The 18,760-nt window shown below is 40.9% G+C and overlaps 2 protein-coding genes across 5 annotated transcripts in view; one reads left to right on the forward strand and one right to left on the reverse strand.

Moving 5' to 3' along the window:
- LOC129867136 (zinc finger CCCH domain-containing protein 18-like) overlaps positions 1-5,125 on the reverse strand; it is a 31,969-nt gene extending 26,844 nt beyond the window's left edge. For 3 of the 4 annotated variants that reach the window (XM_055940334.1, XM_055940333.1, XM_055940331.1), the window contains exons 1-2: positions 4,939-5,125; positions 3,116-4,050 (exon numbers count right to left, since the gene is read on the reverse strand). In XM_055940334.1, the coding sequence (XP_055796309.1) occupies positions 3,116-4,036 (921 nt within the window). In that variant the 5' untranslated portion in view covers positions 4,037-4,050; positions 4,939-5,125. Of the gene's footprint in view, positions 1-3,115; positions 4,051-4,161; positions 4,905-4,938 lie in introns of those variants that run through there. The other variant, XM_055940332.1, reaches the window with a different exon arrangement.
- A 569-nt stretch (positions 5,126-5,694) lies between these two features.
- Positions 5,695-14,938, forward strand: LOC129867137 (thyrotropin-releasing hormone receptor-like). Its single transcript, XM_055940336.1, has 4 exons — positions 5,695-5,921; positions 8,036-8,721; positions 8,867-9,290; positions 12,182-14,938. Exons 2-4 carry the CDS (start codon positions 8,336-8,338, stop codon positions 12,857-12,859), a joined length of 1,488 nt encoding a protein of 495 aa, XP_055796311.1. The 5' UTR covers positions 5,695-5,921; positions 8,036-8,335; the 3' UTR covers positions 12,860-14,938.
- The last annotated feature ends 3,822 nt before the right edge of the window (positions 14,939-18,760 follow it).

The raw sequence follows: 18,760 nt of genomic DNA on the forward strand, positions 1-18,760 counted from the left end.
TCTTGTACTTGATCTGATCTACTGTTTTGATTCCCTCCCTCATGTTAGAGTGTGAGCAGCCCTGTATACTCAAACAAATCACTCTCTCAATGAAAATGACAACAATACAGATTGAAGACCGAGACAGCATATACAGTGCCTTCAGAAACTATTCACACCCCTTGACTTTTTCCACATTTTGTTGTGTTAGAGAATTTAACATTTATTAAATTAAGATGTTGTGTCACTGGCCTACACACAATACCCAATAACGTCAAAGTAGAATTATGTTTTTAGAAATATGTAAAAATGAATTACAAATTAAAAGCAGAAACGTCTTGAGTCAATAAGTATGGCAAGCCTAAATAGGTTCATTAGTAAAAATATGCTTAACAAGTCACATAAGTTGCATGGACTTAGTCTGTGTGCAATAATATTGTTTAAAATAATTTTTGAATGACTACCTCATCTCTGTACCTCACACACACACTTATCGGTAAGGTCCCTCAATTGAGCAACCACAAATACCAGGGAGGTTTTCCAATACCTCGCAAAGAAGGGCACCTATTGGTACATTGGTATAAATAAAAAAGACGACATTGAATATCCCTTTGAGGATGGTGAAGTTATTAATTATACTTTGGATGGTGTATCAATACACCCAGAGATACAGGCATCCTTCCTAACTCAGTTACCGGAGAGGAAGGAAACCGCTCAGGGATTTCACCATGAGGCCAAAGGTGACTTTAAAACAGTCACAGAGTAATGGCTGTGATAGGAGAAAACTGAGGATGGCCCAACAACATTGTAGTTACTCCACAATACTAACCTAAAAGACAGAGTGAAAAGAAGGAAGCCTGTACAGAACACAAATATTTCAAAACATGCATCCTGTTTGCAACAAGGCACTAAGAAAAACAGAAAAAATGTGGCAACGGTATTTTATGTCCTGAACACAAAGCACTATGTTTGGGGCAAATCCTACCCAACACATCACTACGTACCACTCTTAATACTTTTCAGCATGGTGGTGGCTGCATCATGGTATGGGTATGCTTGTCGTCGGCAAGGACTAGTACGTTTTTAGGATAAAAATAAACGGTATAGAGCTAAGCACAGGCAAAATTGTAGTGGAAAACCTGGTCCAGTCTGCTTTCCACCAGACACTGGGAGATTAATTCACGTTTCAGCTGGACAATAACTTAAAACACAAGGCCAACTATACACTGGAGTTGCTTACCAAGACGACATTGAATGTTCCTGAGTGGCCTAGTTACAGTTTTGACTTAACTTCTTGGCTGCAAGGGCAGTATTGAATAGCTTGGATGAAAGGTGCACAGAGGTGCCCATAGTAAACGGCCTGCTCCTCAGTCTCAGTTGCTAATATATGCATATCATTATTCGTATTGGATAGAAAACACTCTGAAGTTTCTCAAACTGTTTGAATTATGTCTGTGAGTATAACAGAACTCATATGGCAGGCAAAAACCTGAGAAGTTCCACTTCCTGTTTGAATTTTTTCTGAGGTGGCAGATTTTCAACCAAACTCTCATTGAAATTACAGCGAGATATTGATGAGTTTTCACTTCCTACGGCTTCCAATAGAACTTTGTCTGATGACTAATGTGAAGCAGGGCCGAAGGAGACAGGAATGAGTAATCACTGTCACGAGCTGACCATGCTTTCACATGCGCGTTCACATGAGGACCTCCGTTCCACCGCTCATCTGTGAGCGGTAAATCTAATTCTCCGGTTGGAACGTTATTCAAGATGTATGTTAACAACATTCTAAAGATTGATTCAGTACATCGTTTGACATGTTTCTACTGACTGTTACGGAACTTTTTGACATTTTGTCACGTTATAGTGGACGCGCTTTGTGACTTTGGAATTGTTTACCAAAAGCGCTAACCAAAGTAGCTAATTGGACATAAATAACAGACATTATCGAACAAATCAAGCATTTATTGTGGACCTGGGATTCCTAGGACTGCATTCTGATGAAGTTCATCAAAGGTAAGGAAACATTTATCATGTATTTTCTGGTTTCTGTTGACCCCAACATGGCGGCTAATTTGGCTATTGTTCTGAGCTCCATCTCAGATTATTGCATGATTTGCTTTTTCCGATTTTTTTTTTTTGAAATCTGACACAGCGGTTGCATTAAGGAGAGGTATATCTATAATTCCATGTGTATAACTTGTATTATGATCTACATTTATGATGAGTATTTCTGTTGAAACGATGTGGCTATGCAAAATCACTTGATGTTTTTGGAACTAGTGAATGTAACGCGCCAATGTAAACCTAGATTTTTTGTTATAAATATGAACTTTATCAAACAAAACATGCATGTATTGTGTAACATGAGTGTCATCTGATGAAGATAATCAAAGGTTAGTGATTAATTTTATCTCTATTTCTGCTTTTTGTGAAAGCTATCTTTCGCTGGAAAAATGACTGTGCTTATTGTGGTTTGGTGGTGACCTAACATAATCGTTTGTAGTGCTTTCACTGAAAAGCATATTTGAAATCGGACACTGGTGGGATTAACAACAAGATTACCTTTAAAATGATATAAGACACATGTATGTTTGATGAATTTTAATTATGAGATTTCTGTTGTTTAAATTTGGCGCCCTGCACTTTCACTGGCTGTTGTCATATCAATGCCGGTAGCGGGATGCAGCCATAAGAAGTTAATTCTGCTTGAAAATCTATGGCAAGAGTTAGAAATAGTTATCTAGCAATGATCACCAACCAATTTGACAGAGCTTGAAGAATTTTCTAAAATAATTATGTGCGAATATTGTATAATCCAGGTGTGCAAACCTCTTAGAGACTTATCCAGAAATAGTCACAGCTGTAATCACTGTCAAAGGTGCTTCTACAAAGTATTGACTCAGGGGTGTCAATTCTTATGTAAATTAGATATTTCTGCATTTAATTTTCTATAAATTTGCAAAAATGTCTAAAAACATGTTTTAATTTTGTCATCCTGGGGTATTGTGTGTAGATGGGTGAGAAAAATTATGAATCGAATCCATTTTGAAATCAGGCTGCAACACAATGCGGAATAAGTCAAGGGGTAAGAATACTTTCTGAAGGCACTGTAAACCCCATTTACATTACTTACATCTATCTCTCCCTCATCAATCTCGCCATCATCCTCATCCTTCTTTTTGTCACGAAAGGAATCTCTCCTTCCTCTGTCCTGAGCCCTGGAATCTTCAGGCTTCTTAGGTGGACCATCTTTCGGGGATGGAGGAAGGATTGGTATTTTCTCTTTCTTTTTGATGCTCTTGTCCTCTTTCTCCTCCTCCCCATCTCCAGGTCCTTTCTCCACCTCCTCATCCTCGTCAGGCGCTAGAACATTGGGCTCCTCAGGAACCTCCTCGTCATAGTCCAGCTCATGTTCATCAAGCTCTCTGGAGACAGACGACTCCATCTCATTCACTACCACCACTCTCCTCCTCCTCCGCCGCCTCTCTTCCTCCTCATCTTCATCATCTACTTCTGCTGTCTCTGCTGCCAGCTTGGCTGATGGTTCCCCTCCTTCACACCGCTCTTCTTCCTTCTCATATCTAGACATCTCCTGCTCAGCCAAGGGGGATGACCTCTCCTGCTCTGGCTCAGAATCAGGGGACTTAGGAGTTTGGCTGACCTGGTCCTCCTCTTCATCCTCATCAGCTGATTGGCTCACCTGTCCCATCATCACCATCCCCACTGACTCCTCCTGCTCCAGTTCTAAACCAGTATGGCTATCCCTTCTACCGTCTCCATCCGCTTCATCATCCTCTGGGTCAGAGATACGCTCCTGAACTACCCCCTCATCTTCGTCATCATCCAGCTCAGAGTCCCCACCTCCACCACCCTCTTCATCTAACTCGTCATTGTCTTCATCATTCAGCAGCTCGCTGTCGGAGAGCAGCCTGTCCTCCTCCTCGGGGGATGCCAGGAACTCGCTGTCAGAAATGCCCTTCTCCTCTTCCTCTGGGGACTGGGGCGACTGGTTGGGGCTTTCAGGGGACTGGGTGGGGCTCTCAGGGGTGTCCATTGGAGAATGATCCACTAAAACAGAGTAACATCTTTGATTATATAAGTGTCTTATTAAAATGTGAATACATTTCTTTAATACACAAAAACAACGCCTATGGGCAATATACACATTTTGGTACATACCATAAACACACCATCTACTTTTTGGAGTAACTAGTTACAAGAATTTTGTAGGAGGATTTTCTAACCAGCTAGTAACTAAATATCATTATGGGAGTCATTTGACTACTGCCAGCTATCTATTTCTCGATACAATATGTCAAAGTGCTCTAGCCATCTGATCAACATTATAGCTACTACATACATTTCGTAATCAGATACATGCATGTAGCGAGAAGGCATCCGCCTCATCTCAAAAAGAGTCAACCTCACGCAGGTCAATAACAGTCGGTCAGAGATTATTACACATTAGCTAGCTGGCTAGCGAATGATAGTAACTATCTGTTTCAGCCAGAAGGTGATCATCGCTTCCTTTAATAATACATCAGATTAAAACTCGGTTACTCGGTGTTTACAGTAGATCAATGTCATAGGTAGCTAGCTATCTAGTAGATAAGCAAATCAAGCGGCAACATTGGCGCTGTAGGACGAGACGTATCGTTAGATTGCTAGTTAGCGCTTAGCTACAATACTAGCTAACTACCGGGTGAAGCAGGCCCGAAAACTGCCAGGGCTCTAGCAGACAAGAGACCAACGTCAACGTCTGATTTGCCTTTAAAAGAAGCCACAATGCGCGTACACAAAGGCGCAATCAACCAATACAACTGAAAAGCAACTTTACACAAGCGAAATTCCGCTTTCTGGTCTGCTATCGAAGCATGCGTGCCTTGTCTGTTCAATTAACAATGCAGCCCTCCCTCTAAAAACACCAGTAGCTACACTTTAAATATGTTCAGTCACCTTTCCAACCTGAACCTCTTTGAAGACAGGTTTGCGGCGTTAAGAACAACCCAGTCTCTTTCTTTATGTCTGATGCTCGACAATAAATAATTGTATGGTTATTTATCTGCTATGCATGAGAAAACAAAAAAAACATACACGATACATTGAGAGCGGCCATTACCGTGACGTCATCAAAATACGACACTGTCAGTTTAGCGATTTGGCTTTGGCGCCACCGTGCGCTCAATATGAAGCATGACTTCAATAACTTAACAAAATACTCTGTCACTGTTTATGGTGTCATTGTATACATATTTTTTACCTATTTTCAATATGCTATTTTAATATTGGCCTAATTAGGGTTAGTCTACATTGGTGTCAGGAGTGAGATGATGCTGGCGGGAGGCACATGGTGGTGATGGACTTGTGAAGGTGAAGTGCAGGTGGGGATTTCTGAGGATGGGGGGTAACACAATACAATTGCCTACTTTGTCCTGGACTAGTAACATGTTTTTATGGTCATTTTGATATAGGCCAAGACCTACTGTGGTAATTCAGGGCATAATGTAAATTGTAGGCTAGTGATTACTGTCAGAAAACGAGAACTTTCCATGTAAGAAAGGCTCCAGACATAAATAAATGTAGCCTTGATGACTGGCTGAATTATCTATATAATTCTGTATTCTTGCATGCAGAACGGCATAGTTTAGGATTCCATGGGTTAATGATTAACAAAACATCGCTGTGGCAGTGGTTCAACGCAAGGTGGGAGAAATGAGCTATGACGAAAGCGCATGGACTGCGTTGGAGAGGCTGTGAAGGCGCATCATAGTCTATGTCAGCGCATTGCTGGTCTGCAAGACTGTAAATTCTCTTAGACAACAGAAACGAGTCTTAACTGCACAGTGTTCAAGGTGAATAACAGAGCTGAAAATAATTTGAAGAAACGAGAAACTGGGGAAGTGTGTCTATGCGCATCAATTAGCAAGAATGGATATAAGGTAGGTGCGCAAATGTTGAGATTGACTAGGGCAGGAGAGGTGCAAGGGATCAAAGTTATTAAAGGCACAATTAATTGTCACATTGTTTGCCTAATACAAAATTCACCATTAATTCTTAATCATTTCTGGAAGTTGCCTCTACAGCAGGGTTCTGTGAAGTATTATTGTGGGTTTTTGAAGACAACATGATAAGTAGGTTATGAATTTGAAAATGACCTGTAGTGGGGAAATTGTACCTGTCGATAATTTTTTATGATATATATCTCATATAGGGTTATCAGTTCCTCAGTGATTAATTAATTAGAATATTGATTTATGAGTTTGAATATTGATTAAGGAGTTTGATGATTAGTTAATGTTATTGTTTTCAATAATTATGCTGATCCATATGACAAGATAATTTTTGTTAATTTACATGTACATTTTAAGTATCAATAGTCCATGATGCCAAAAGATTGTGATGAGCCTCTATGAGCCACATATTTTGAACAACTCTTACTGGACTTGATGGCTTCGCATGCTGCTTGTCACATGCAGGCACAAAAACACTGACAGATTGACAGATTGACAAACAAGCTCCAAAATGTTTCTTCCATTTCTGACCATGCTGCTATAGGGAGACATGCACAATCTCCAACAGCTTGATTAACATCACATGACTTCAGTTACCACCATATAATTTCCAACAGAATCAGAATGAAAGTTTGGCATCCATCACAACACAAGACAATAGAAATCCAGAGCCCAGTGTAATAATGACATTCTGGATTGTGTGTACTGCAGTGATGATCAGAGCAACCAACAACAGCAGAGAGTTCAAACTACAGAGAACACAGTAAAGATATGTTTTGTTCGATCAATAGGCAAAAATTAAACAATGAAATGAAAGACATTAAATGTAATAGTCACAGCAAAGTATCTGTGGCTAGCAAATAGGCTTACTTCTATTTTTAAAGACAAACCTAGTAAACAAACACATCTATAGTGTATTTAACAGTTTGTTAAATGTACAGCCTGTAGCTGGTAGATGATGACCTATACTGACCATAATACAGAATTCTTCTTCTTCCAATAATCTCTGCATAGCGATGTTAAAATTGCTTCAGACCAACAGCCCAACATAATGAAAATGTAGAAATGGGTCAAACTAAGGTTACTGTGAGATGTGGGGCGATGGTGGTGTCTGAATTATGGTGGGCTTCAGTTAAATTACTTTTAATTTCATGTCCACCTCAATTTATTAGAGATCCTCTGGGGAGGAGGCCCAAACTCATTTACAAGGCAAGGACACTGAAAAGAGCAACAGATGTCTAGATGGCTTTCACTCACTAAATGTGTTGCACTCTGACTTAAAGCAGATTTGAAACACAGTCTTTGAAATAAGAGATGAGGTTCTTGGGGTGATATTTGTATAGAGTGTATTGATGTTTGTGTTGAATTGTATTGATATTGTGTTGAATATATGAAACTATTAGCTGCTATAGTACTTCACCCAGTCATTTAGCTTTTCAACCAGTTTTTGCAAAAGGTCATTTATATTCTACTGAATATTAATCTGCATTATCTGGGCTTCAAGTAAACATACTGCATGTTGCACATGCATGAAAGCACATATTGGAATATAATTTGTATCTTTTCCAATCTAAATTAATCATATTTGAAATGTCAAGTGTCTGGAAAGCGCTGGCATGCTTTTGGGGAATTTGTTATGCTTAGCTAATACTGTGCAGAACTAAAATGCCTCATTTGAATAATTTTCTGTGGGAGCTTATAATGCAAAAATATCATGTCATTTTTTTATACAGTATATATATTTCTGCCAAGACACGCTTTTAGAACATAGGGGAAATAATATAGGGGAAACACTGCTACCTGTTGGCCATTTTTATTGCAGAGAACGAAACCATCTGTAAAGATGGTTTATAATGTTTTGTTTAACCAACATGTGTTGAGCCAATTGTTTTACTCCTAATGTTGTCATTCAAACTAACAGCATTTATCTATCATGTCCAGCTAACTGTGTATTTAGTGATTGGCAATGCATGTCTTTCCAAAGGTAGATACTTTGATAGTAGTATTCTTTCAATTAACTACAATAATTGTTCTATTTTCAGGCGGATCAATGGCATTCTCATTTGTTTAAAAGGGCTAAAGGCAGAGGAAAATTAGCTTCAACATGTTGATTTGATTAATTAAATCAAATTATAACCCTGCAAAATAATTAAATAGGCTGAAGACAGACGGAACATAGTACACCATTAAAAGGGTATCATTAGCAACAAATACAGAACACGTGTAGGGACATTTATTCCTACATTCCCACGCTGACATATCACACACTCACACATGCCAGTTCCTATGTCCTTCACTCTCTCCATCTTACTCACATAGAAACAAACTCATCACCTGCAAACATGACAGAAAATGTAAGCTCAAGGATGGACACCCCAACCAACATTTCCTTGGTGGGACCAGGGGACCCCATATCCCAGTCTCTGGAGTACAAGACTGTGGCAGTTTTTCTGGTTCTGCTAGTCTGTGGACTTGGCATTGTGGGTAATATCATGGTGGTTCTGGTGGTTCTCACCACGAGACACATGCGTACGCCCACTAACTGCTACCTGGTCAGCCTGGCCATAGCGGACCTGACCGTGCTGGTGGCCGCTGGTCTGCCCAATGTGTCAGACAGCCTGACGGGTACCTGGGTGTTTGGGCATGCTGGCTGCCTTGGCATCACCTACCTCCAGTACCTTGGCATCAATGTGTCCTCCTGCTCTATCACAGCCTTTACTGTGGAGAGGTGAGTGATGCCTCAACTACCGTAACCCCTTTATACCTCATCAACCAAAGCCATAAACAAAAACTATTTGGAATAATTTGCTGTATAAATGTCTTTGGAGAACAACAAGCAAAAGTGTCTGTTGTTTGTGCTTCTCCATTTCCAGGTACATTGCTATCTGCCACCCAATGAGGGCCCAGACAGTGTGCACGGTGTCCCGGGCCAAGCGGATCATAGCAGGGGTGTGGGTGTTCACCTGTGTCTACTGCATGCTGTGGTTCTTCCTGGTGGATATCCAGGTAATGAAGAGCGGCAGCATCCAGTGTGGCTACAAGGTGTCCCGTGACCTCTACCTCCCCATATACCTCATTGACTTTGCCATCTTCTATGTGATCCCTCTGCTCCTGGCCATCGTCCTGTACGGCCTCATCGCCCGCATCCTATACCTCAATCCACTCCCCAACCGGCCCGATGCGGGCACGGTCTCCTCTGGTGCCACCACGCTCCGCAGGACCTGCAAGGAACCAGCAGATGGAGGGAAAGGGGGTCGTCAGGGCCGCCCGAAGAGCACGCTCTCCTCCAGGAAACAGGTGTGTGCATCACAGAGCAAGGAGCCCCCTTTATGTCCTCCTGTAATTGACATCCAATGGCTTTGGTCACAATTGACCCCAGCATAATCTTTACCCTGTTCTCTGATCTCCACGGATTAGCGCATGATACCGTCAAAGCATCATGTTCTTCCTATCACTTGGGATAAGTGGCCTGCTGTTTGCAGAGTCAACTGCACTGCCCACCTTGGTTATGACTGACCTAAGGGTGAAATAGCTGTAATGGTTTCTGGAGCTGTTGGGGTAAAAGGCCTTCTCAGAGGATCTGAGTCTGTGGTGTTGCACAATGCCAAGTGCCTTAGCCGTAGCTTTATACGTGTTCTCTCAAAACTTTACAGTATTGTACATTGTGTACTCAGGTCTTATGCCTGAAAACCCAGATTCCCCTTATCCATTTAATATGAGGGTAAGCAAGGCCATATTAGTATGTAGGCTATGTATGTATGTTTTGATTTCACCCATCCTATTGTATTAATTGTTTCCAAACACATGTGTATGGTAATACCCACTTCCTTAGCAAATTCATGTAATTATTTATTTTCACATTGCCTACATAACAGAAGCATTCAAAATATGAATACCTATCTAATCACAATGTTACAAAACAGTAAGTAAACAGTGGCTTAGACCTTCAGGCTCTAGAAATTCAACCATACTGTAGAATGAAGAAAATAACTCCCGTTTATCAGTCAGCATTGGCAAAATCCTTTGCATGAGACACATTTGGCTGAGGAATATCACACAGCCAGTTAGTGCTTGCTCGGTATGGCAGCATTGTAGGCTACATGTATTGCAATGGGGAAATAAAACACAGGATTGTAAAAATCATACACATAGACACACACACAAAAGTCTCGCCTCTGAAATAATGACTTCCCCAGGCATTCCAGTGCAGTGCACCTGCTGTGGGATACAGTATCCACAGTATCCTTATTATCCACAGGTCCCCAGCTATAATGATGTTTCAAGGCTGAAATGAAAACATAGACTAAACTAGAACACTGGGTACAGCAACAGCTGTCAGTTCTGTGGCAGAAAAGTGAAGAAAATAACATACTGTATGTCATGTCAGGATGCTCAAAATGACCTTGCGTGTGTGTGTGTGCATCGGTTTTTGATTGTGGGTAGATCTTAATCTCAAGTGTTCAAGGAGCTCCATTTGAGCAAAATATTTGCATAATAAGATTAGTAATTTCCATTGAAGTGTGCTTAATGCAGCAGATGATTATAGTCTCAGTTCTCCAACAGTTACTCTTTGCTCTTTTATTTATTGGACCTCTATTTGATTTGCTGATAAAAATCTGATGAAGTTCTGATGAAACTTCTGTAGCCTACAGATGTAGGATCTTAATTTGAGCCAGTTTGCTACAGCAGGAAAATAATCCTGCAGCAACAGGAAATGTGAATTCTTATGTGGATTATGATTCATGGACATTTCTGTAGAGGTTAATACATTTTTCTTAAGGGAAAATCAAGTTTGAAATTTCATAGCGGAAATTTCAAATTTCAGAAGCCTTTTTAAACCTAACCTAAGTTTTATATTTCCTGTATTCAACCTAATTGAAACCTGCCATGATCTGCAGCAGCTTTGTTTGTGATCTACAGCAGTCTGCTTTAAAACTCCCTGTGCTGGTGATGCGTTATGAAAATAATAAGATGCATATTCAAAATGTCACAGTGATCCTTAGTGTCATTATCTCGCTGTTGTATAATTAAAGCCTCCACCTCCATGGCTCTCTCCGCTTCAATTAAACGCTTCAATTTTTTTATTTCACTCAACGTTGCTGTCATCGACTGCCGTTTATCAAGGGAACGTTATCTCAAAAAGCATTTAGCTTAAAGAGGCCATGTATGATACGAGTATCAACCGCCTCTCTTTTGTGTTGCCATGATCAAACGTAGGACGACTAATAAAAGGTTTTGAATTGGTGAGAGTAAAGTGTTTAAAATTCGTACAGACAAAAAGGTGAGCAGGGGATAAAAGACAGTCTGTGCCATTGTTTGGGAGTGATAAGGCTAATCAGTGGAGTCTTACGGTGGTTCTTCATCTGTCTCACCGGGGTTCTAGAATGTCTGCCTGTGTGTTGTCGCCATGGTCACAAAGCCAGGGGCTGAGGGACTCTCTCTCTCTCTCTCTCTCTCTCTCTCTCTCTCTCTCTCTCTCTCTCTCTCTCTCTCTCTCTCTCTCTCTCTCTCTCCTCTCTCTCCTCCTCTCTCTCTCTCTCTCTCTCTCTCTCTCTCTCTCTCTCTCTCTCTCTCTCTCTCTCTCTCTCTCTCTCTCTCTCTCTCTCTCTCCTCTCTCTCTCTCTCTCTCTCTCTCTCTCTCTCTCTCTCTCTCTCTCTCTCTCTCTCTCTCTCTCTCTCTCTCTCTCTCTCTCTCTCCTCTCTCTCTCTCTCTCTCTCTCTCTCTCTCTCTCTCTCTGATGATATACCCACCTCTGAAATGTGGGTCTGTTCTCCCTAAGACACTGGGGGCCCCTGTGGCCTCGTTGACATAATCCACTATGCCTGCTGTCCAAGGCCAAACACTCTCTGGTTAAGAGTGGTCACAGTGTGTCTGTTTGCTTGATACAAGGCTCTCACACAGATAAACACTGAATTGTGGAGTGCTAAAGGTAATCTCTAATGTAATGTTGAGTGCGATAAGGGAATCAGATTAATGATACTGTAATACGTCCCACAGTATTTAACTGTCCTTCCGATACCACTGAATATGACAGTTTGACACATATGTTTAAACGATTATGTATGCATGTTCATCCATTTATTGGATTTAAAAGGTTAATGGCTTAGCCCAAGTTTATTTTGACATGAGTGAACATACAGTATGCATTAGATCTCCCCTGATCTAATCTCTCCTGTTTCTCTCACAGGTCACTAAGATGCTCTCAGTGGTGGTGATCCTGTTCGCTTTACTGTGGATGCCCTACCGGACCTTGGTCCTTATTAACTCCTTCATTGCCACACCCTACCTGGACGCATGGTTTGTTCTGTTCTGTCGGATCTGTATGTATGCCAACAGCGCCATCAACCCCGTAGTGTACAACCTGATGTCTCAGAAGTTCCGTTTAGCGTTTCGCGGGCTCTACAGATGCCAGAGCCAGGAGGCCCACCACCGCACCCTCTCCATGATCCAGAGCGGCTACAGCATGGCCAGGGACCCACGCACCCCACAGCAGACCAGCAACGGGACCAAACAGGGGGCCAGGAGAGTGACCTGCACTGACACAGTGACAGAGTGGCAGAGCAAAGACACCTCCCCAGCCAAAGAGAAGAAGGATCTGGATCACCTGAAGGAAGATAGGAAAGACACAAGCTGTGGTGAGATCAAATCCACACCTGGGCAAAATGAGATCAAATCCACACCTGGGCAGAACGAGATCAAGTCCACACCTGGGCAAAATGAGATCAAGTCCACACCTGGGCAAAATGAGATCAAATCCACACCTGGGCAAAATGAGATCAAATCCACACCTGGGCAAAATGAGATCCAGTCCACACCTGGGCCAACTGAGATGACTGAGGCAGGAATGAATCACACAGTGCTGTAGATAAAACAAGCCTGTTTTCACATGAGGAAGTGAGTATTAGTCATTCACCAATTCAAGCAAATTTTGGTAACATATCAAGCCCTTGATGGGTATTGCAAGATGCATTGGTGGGTAATGATGGGTATTGCAGGATGCATTTGCATCCATTACCCTTGAATAAGCACTATCACCTATTGTAGAATGAAACTATTCTGGCCAATAATACTATATACATTTAGGATTCTGGATTTTTGGCTGTTGCATAGTCACAAAAAGCATCATCAACACGTGACGGAGTGGTATGGACCACTTCCAGGGATCACTGCAGGTCTCCTTTGCCCTTGTTAGTGCATTTCATTAGGTACACTTCTGTTGTTAAGCTCAGAGGGAAAGAGGAATAACATGCTGTTCAGAGAGAGCGAGAGAGAGAGAGCACTGGCTGCCTTTAAGGGATGCCACAAATACATTTTTAGAAGTGCTTTTAGGTATGATGCTGCTTACAAAGATCTTCTCATCATTCAGTTTCAAAGTCCTAAAAATCAGATGTGAAATAGCAATGATCTGTCTTCCCTGCAGTCCAGGGACAACACTGTAAAGCACTGCCATTTGTTCTGCATAAAAGCCCCGGCTCAGAGCACAGGACATGTTACTATAGTTGTATCTCCACTTTGCCAAGAGATACATGTTAATGTTCTGGGCCACATGTAAGAAAGTTGGAAGGACTGGCGTAACCGTGGTTTGGAGACCCATTCATTTGTGGCTGAATGGTATTCAACGAATGCAAACAGAGTACACAGGTTAAATGCCCATAGATGTTTAATGTTTGGGTTAACATCTGGATGAACAGCAGTCGTAAATGATCCCTTAACAATGTTTGGGGAAGTGGGGATATTAGGATGCTGGCCTTCAAAGTGGTTCAGCCGACCCAGCCCTGCGAAAATGAGTTCAAGTTGTTGCATTATTGAAAGAGTGGCTCATCCGCTATCTACACATCCACACCTCATGAGTCATGGTCCCAGCCCAACCTAGGCTGAGTCTCTTTCAAATCACACATCCTGAATTAAAGTGGAATGTGTGCAAATTCTTTATCCTGTAATGAGAATACCACTCTAGTTTCAGTCATTTCTAGTGGGTAGCCATCAAGACATGTATAGATGAGTAAGGTCTGCAGCATTTTAATAGATAGTTTCAGTGCCACAGATTTAGTCATCATCCAGTTCATGTCATACACGTATAGGTTCCACGGCTATTCTACAGTATGTGATCTCCAATCCCAGTGGTCGGCAGACTATTACGTTTTATTACACAAATATGAACACATTTCAAATCTCTAATAATATTTTTTTTTTGAGAAATAAGTGCATCATATTGAGACTCTGGTGGATCCTTTGACATGAATAGAAATGCCTTTTAACACTATCCAACAATTTCATTCCTGAATGTCTTTCCAAAAGTATGTTTTGTTCAGTCGTTCAGTCACTGTCACTTGGTCCCTTTTCAATGCTTTTTTCAAAGTCTTGGTTCTCCCTCTCTGTCTTCCCAGTTTACCTTGTCTTTTATTCATGCCATCTAAAACATGTGCCTCAAAGAAAAGCACTGAACATTTCTTCCTACATCATTGAGATGGGTTGAGAATACATCTGTCATTTTGCCAAAAAAACTGTTGAAACATAATTAATGTTTTGCTTTGTATTTGAAAAGCAGAACATCATTCTGTTTGTTAAGGATAATTACAACATTCTCAAACGTAACTGCCAAAGCAACAAATGTGGCATAACAAAACACTCTTTATCTAGTTGTTTACACAGTGTATGGATTTGCTGATAGGATTCTGTAGTGCTATTTGGACGCTGGAAAGCGTATATATTTTTTGGACAGTTTTTTGTTGTTGTCATTATTGGGTTCTAGAAAGCCACTTTGATATTGTGTCATCAGTGTGTTGTAATCTCAATCTTAGAATTGTATTTGATATGCTAAACTGGTGTTTGTAATGATAAATAAGCTATGTACTGGTGTGTGGTGTACAGTATATGCACGCGCAATAAGTACAGTGTTGTGTTTACAATTTTGCCAAAACATAATAAATTCATCCAAAACATGTTTGTCAGCTATTTCGTTATTCTTTGCCTTTCTTCATGAGCATCTTGCAGGAAAATCAGCATGGAACGCACAATCGAGATGTTTCTAATGGAATAGATGTTTTTTTGCACTGCAATGGTTCTAAAATGTACTTTACAGCAATGAGTCGGAAAATGATTTATTTTCACCTAAGTGATTAAGTTAATTGGTTAATTCAGTGTTTTGTTTACATTTTATATACTGTATATACATATTTTTGAAACATTATATTAAAATATGGCTTTAAGGTTCTTTTAAATAAGAAGTTGAGTTGCAGAAGAGGATTTGGTTGAGTTGCAGCATTCTCTTTGTGAAATTACAGATACTCCAGATGTGTTGCAAGTAACACATTACATGTTCAAATTACACCCACTCTTTTCTTAGAATCATTTCAAGGACGCCTATATGGCTCAAAAGTATATTTTATTTTCTGGTATTGTAACAATAAACAAATCTAACTGTGGAATCTAACTCAGGTAGGCAGATGGTTGCTAAGGTTACATACAGTTTCTGTGCTCAGAATAGAGAGCTGGAGAGCCACCTGATAAGATGCTGTGGGGAATGGGTCTCTCATCAGGTGCAGGTATCAGTATTCTTTGTCAAAAATAAAGTGTCATCACCCAGAGGATTCTGAAGGCCTTTGAAAATGACAATATGCAAATATCAGAGTGTACTGTAGACCTTTGACCTAGAACAGATGTTTAAGAAGTATTTAGTTCCTCTGAGTAGGTGGCAACAACAGTTCATCATCAGATCCGTCCTATTCCAGACTTCTCTTTGTTCATACCTTTGTCTCTACTGTTTCGATGTCTCTGATTAAATGGAATGAATGTCCTAAACTTTTCTAGAGGGGTAGAACTTTGACAGAAAAAAAGTGAAGTATAGAATCTAAATATGAGAGATACTGTTGAGCCCCCAAAGGATTACTTTTTTTTCATATGGAAATTATCACTGTCAATTAAACTGCAAAATCTAAACGTTCCTAACCACTCCAATCAAAAAGTTTGTGATTGAAGAAGGAGAGCGGGTGATACGACTGTATTCACACACAGTCCTTTATCCTGGTTTAAAATGTTCCACCTTTTAATAATTCATTTTTAAAAGGCATCTCAATTAATTATGTACTTTTTTTCAAATTCTGAAATGTTATTATGCGATTACTTTAGTGTCACAGAGGGGGCAAGCAACTGTTCACATGATCCAAAACTGGCCAGATCAGGAGAGGTCATTGTTTCTGTCCACAGACCTGAATGGCGTTAAGTGTCTGGGGGTGTGTGTTGTGAGGCACCTGACAGCACCCAGTAACAAAGCATCATTCAGGCCAGATGTAGTGACAACAGGTTCATCAGAACCTCAGCACCTGCCATGGAGACTGTGTTGTTGTCTGTCAGCCCTCCTCCAGTCCTCAGCCTCTATCTATCTAGTCCTTTATGCTGCTTTGTTTGGTGTTTGATGAGTGTCAAACGATATTAGGAAATACCAGACAGAGGCAAGAAGGAGGGAGGGAGGGAGCAAGGAAGGCAGGGAGGAAGAAAGGGAGGGAGAGAGGGAGGCAGGAAGGCAGGGAGGAAGAAAGGGAGGTTGGGAGGGAAAAATTGAGGGGAAGTTAGGCATAAGTGAGAAACACCACTTCAATCTGCCTCACTTCTGGGTAGTTCCACGAAATTAGTTCCTTTTGCGTCGCTGATATTTTAAGTAGCAATTGTGCACCAACATTGAATTTTAAAAGCCTATTATATATATATACAAAAAAGTGCCCTTTAATATAGACCACATGGAGATTTCAATCAGATTTTTTATATGAATAAAGACTTGCTTTAGTGAAGAATTCCACATTTTGACATGTCCCTCCATGCACCTTATGTGACTTCTAGGAAGATTTGAACCCCAACATTTCTCCAAGTTTTCACCATCATTGTAAACCCCTAGCAATGACAAAGTCATTTCTGAAGATTATTGTATATTTATTGTGATGAGTGAATTATCTGTCTGTCCCTAATTTTAAGGGCAAGCCTCCCACCAGGCACAGACGTCAATTCAACATCTATTCCATGTTGGTTTAATGTAATTTCATTGAAATTATGTGGTAAAAACGTTGATTGAACAGTGTGTGCCCAGTGGGCTGTTACATAAACTGAACTCTTGTTTTAAAATGATGAAACGATTCCTTTTTAAATATTTATTTTTTAAGGAACATTTAACATCTTATAGTCAAATCATTGTGCGAATGCTACAACTAAGTGAAAAAAAACACTTCTCAAAAGGCACTGAATTGTTGGACTCTTCTGTTCATTGAATTGGATATTGTGTGCAGCCCAGAGCCCAGCCAAGGCTGCCTGCTAGTTTTTAGCTCCATGTAATTACTTGATCCAGGCTGCTGCTCTCACCGAGTCAATTCGATTAGGTATGCTCTGCTGGGACAGCTCAGTTGCCCATCCCGGCTGTCACTCACTCCCCTGAGCAGCAGAGAGCAGAGAGAGCCCTCCATGCCTGCTGGAGCCCTAGGAACAGCTAGCTGGTCATGTGGGCACCAGGCCCTCAGAGAGAGAGAAGCCATACCTGGCCCTGAGAGGTGCACCTGCCTCGCCTGGCCTCACCTGGCATTGCCTGAGCTTCATTCACTCAACTCACATATTCCCACTCCCACTCCAGGTGAGAGGCCACAACAGTCACAGCCAGCAAGATGATGCATCACACCGACATTAACAAAGACCTACAGTACAGGGAAAGGCATAGTTTTGTTTTAGAGAAAATATTTTCTCCCCAACACCATTGGGAATTTTAAAACAAACATCACATACTGTTCTGTATGTAGATGGGCACAAGAAATACAAACAGTGGAACGACTCCAATAGAAAACCTGAGTGGTTCTATAACATATGGCAAAATGACATCTGCAGCTTGTGAGATGAGTCTGGGGTTAAATCTTGATATCACAAGGGTAATATTGTCGTTTGACAGGTGCGCTATATTGAGCTAGTCAATCTTGAATAATTCAACAAAGACATCCAGCTGTGCTGTGTTATCTTTAGAGTCCAGTGGGGGATGTAGCTACTGTCTCACATGTAGAGCTGTAATAAGACACAACCAATGGTTGCTCCCAAGAAAGAGTCTTACTCATTGTATTATCATTCATGAGAACATTTTGGTCCCGTGAGATAGGACTTGTACACTATCAACATCCTGACCAACAAATACAGAACCTGTGCTCACCATTTACAATTTCCCAAATTACAGGACATTGTTATAGTATACATGTCCTGTAGCCTAGCCTCAGACTTCAGGCTTCTCACGTAAAGTCAACAAGACAGGATTTGGAAAGATGATCATGCAAGACTACCTGTACCTAGCCTCTTCATTAGTCCTAAACATGCCAGTAAAAGCTCTTGAAGAGCTCCTTTCGTGTCACAGTCTTGGTTCACTTTTATGTAATATTGATATAAAATTCACTGTAGTGCTGAGCGATTAGTGCTTTTTTAGATTGGTTCAGTTTTGGTTCGATTATTTTTTCACGGTTTTGGATTTCGGTTTCAATGCACTATGCGTTGTGTGGCTTGAGTGCTGTAACACAGAATTAAGCAATTAATAAAAATCCCATGATGGTAGTGACTGCCCTTGACTGCTTATCACTTTGTCATGATGGTGTATTGGAGGGGAAGTCAAGTGCAGGAGAGCAGATTATAATGAACAGGTGCACTTCTAATATATTTCCAAAAAACGAGAGCACCACATGAATCAAACGCGCTCAAAAAACGGAACATTAAAGTAGAGCACGTAAACTAACACCACTTAACATAAAAACAA

This window comes from Salvelinus fontinalis, chromosome 12 (assembly GCF_029448725.1).
Source record: "Salvelinus fontinalis isolate EN_2023a chromosome 12, ASM2944872v1, whole genome shotgun sequence".
Taxonomy (NCBI): Eukaryota; Metazoa; Chordata; class Actinopteri; order Salmoniformes; family Salmonidae; genus Salvelinus; species Salvelinus fontinalis.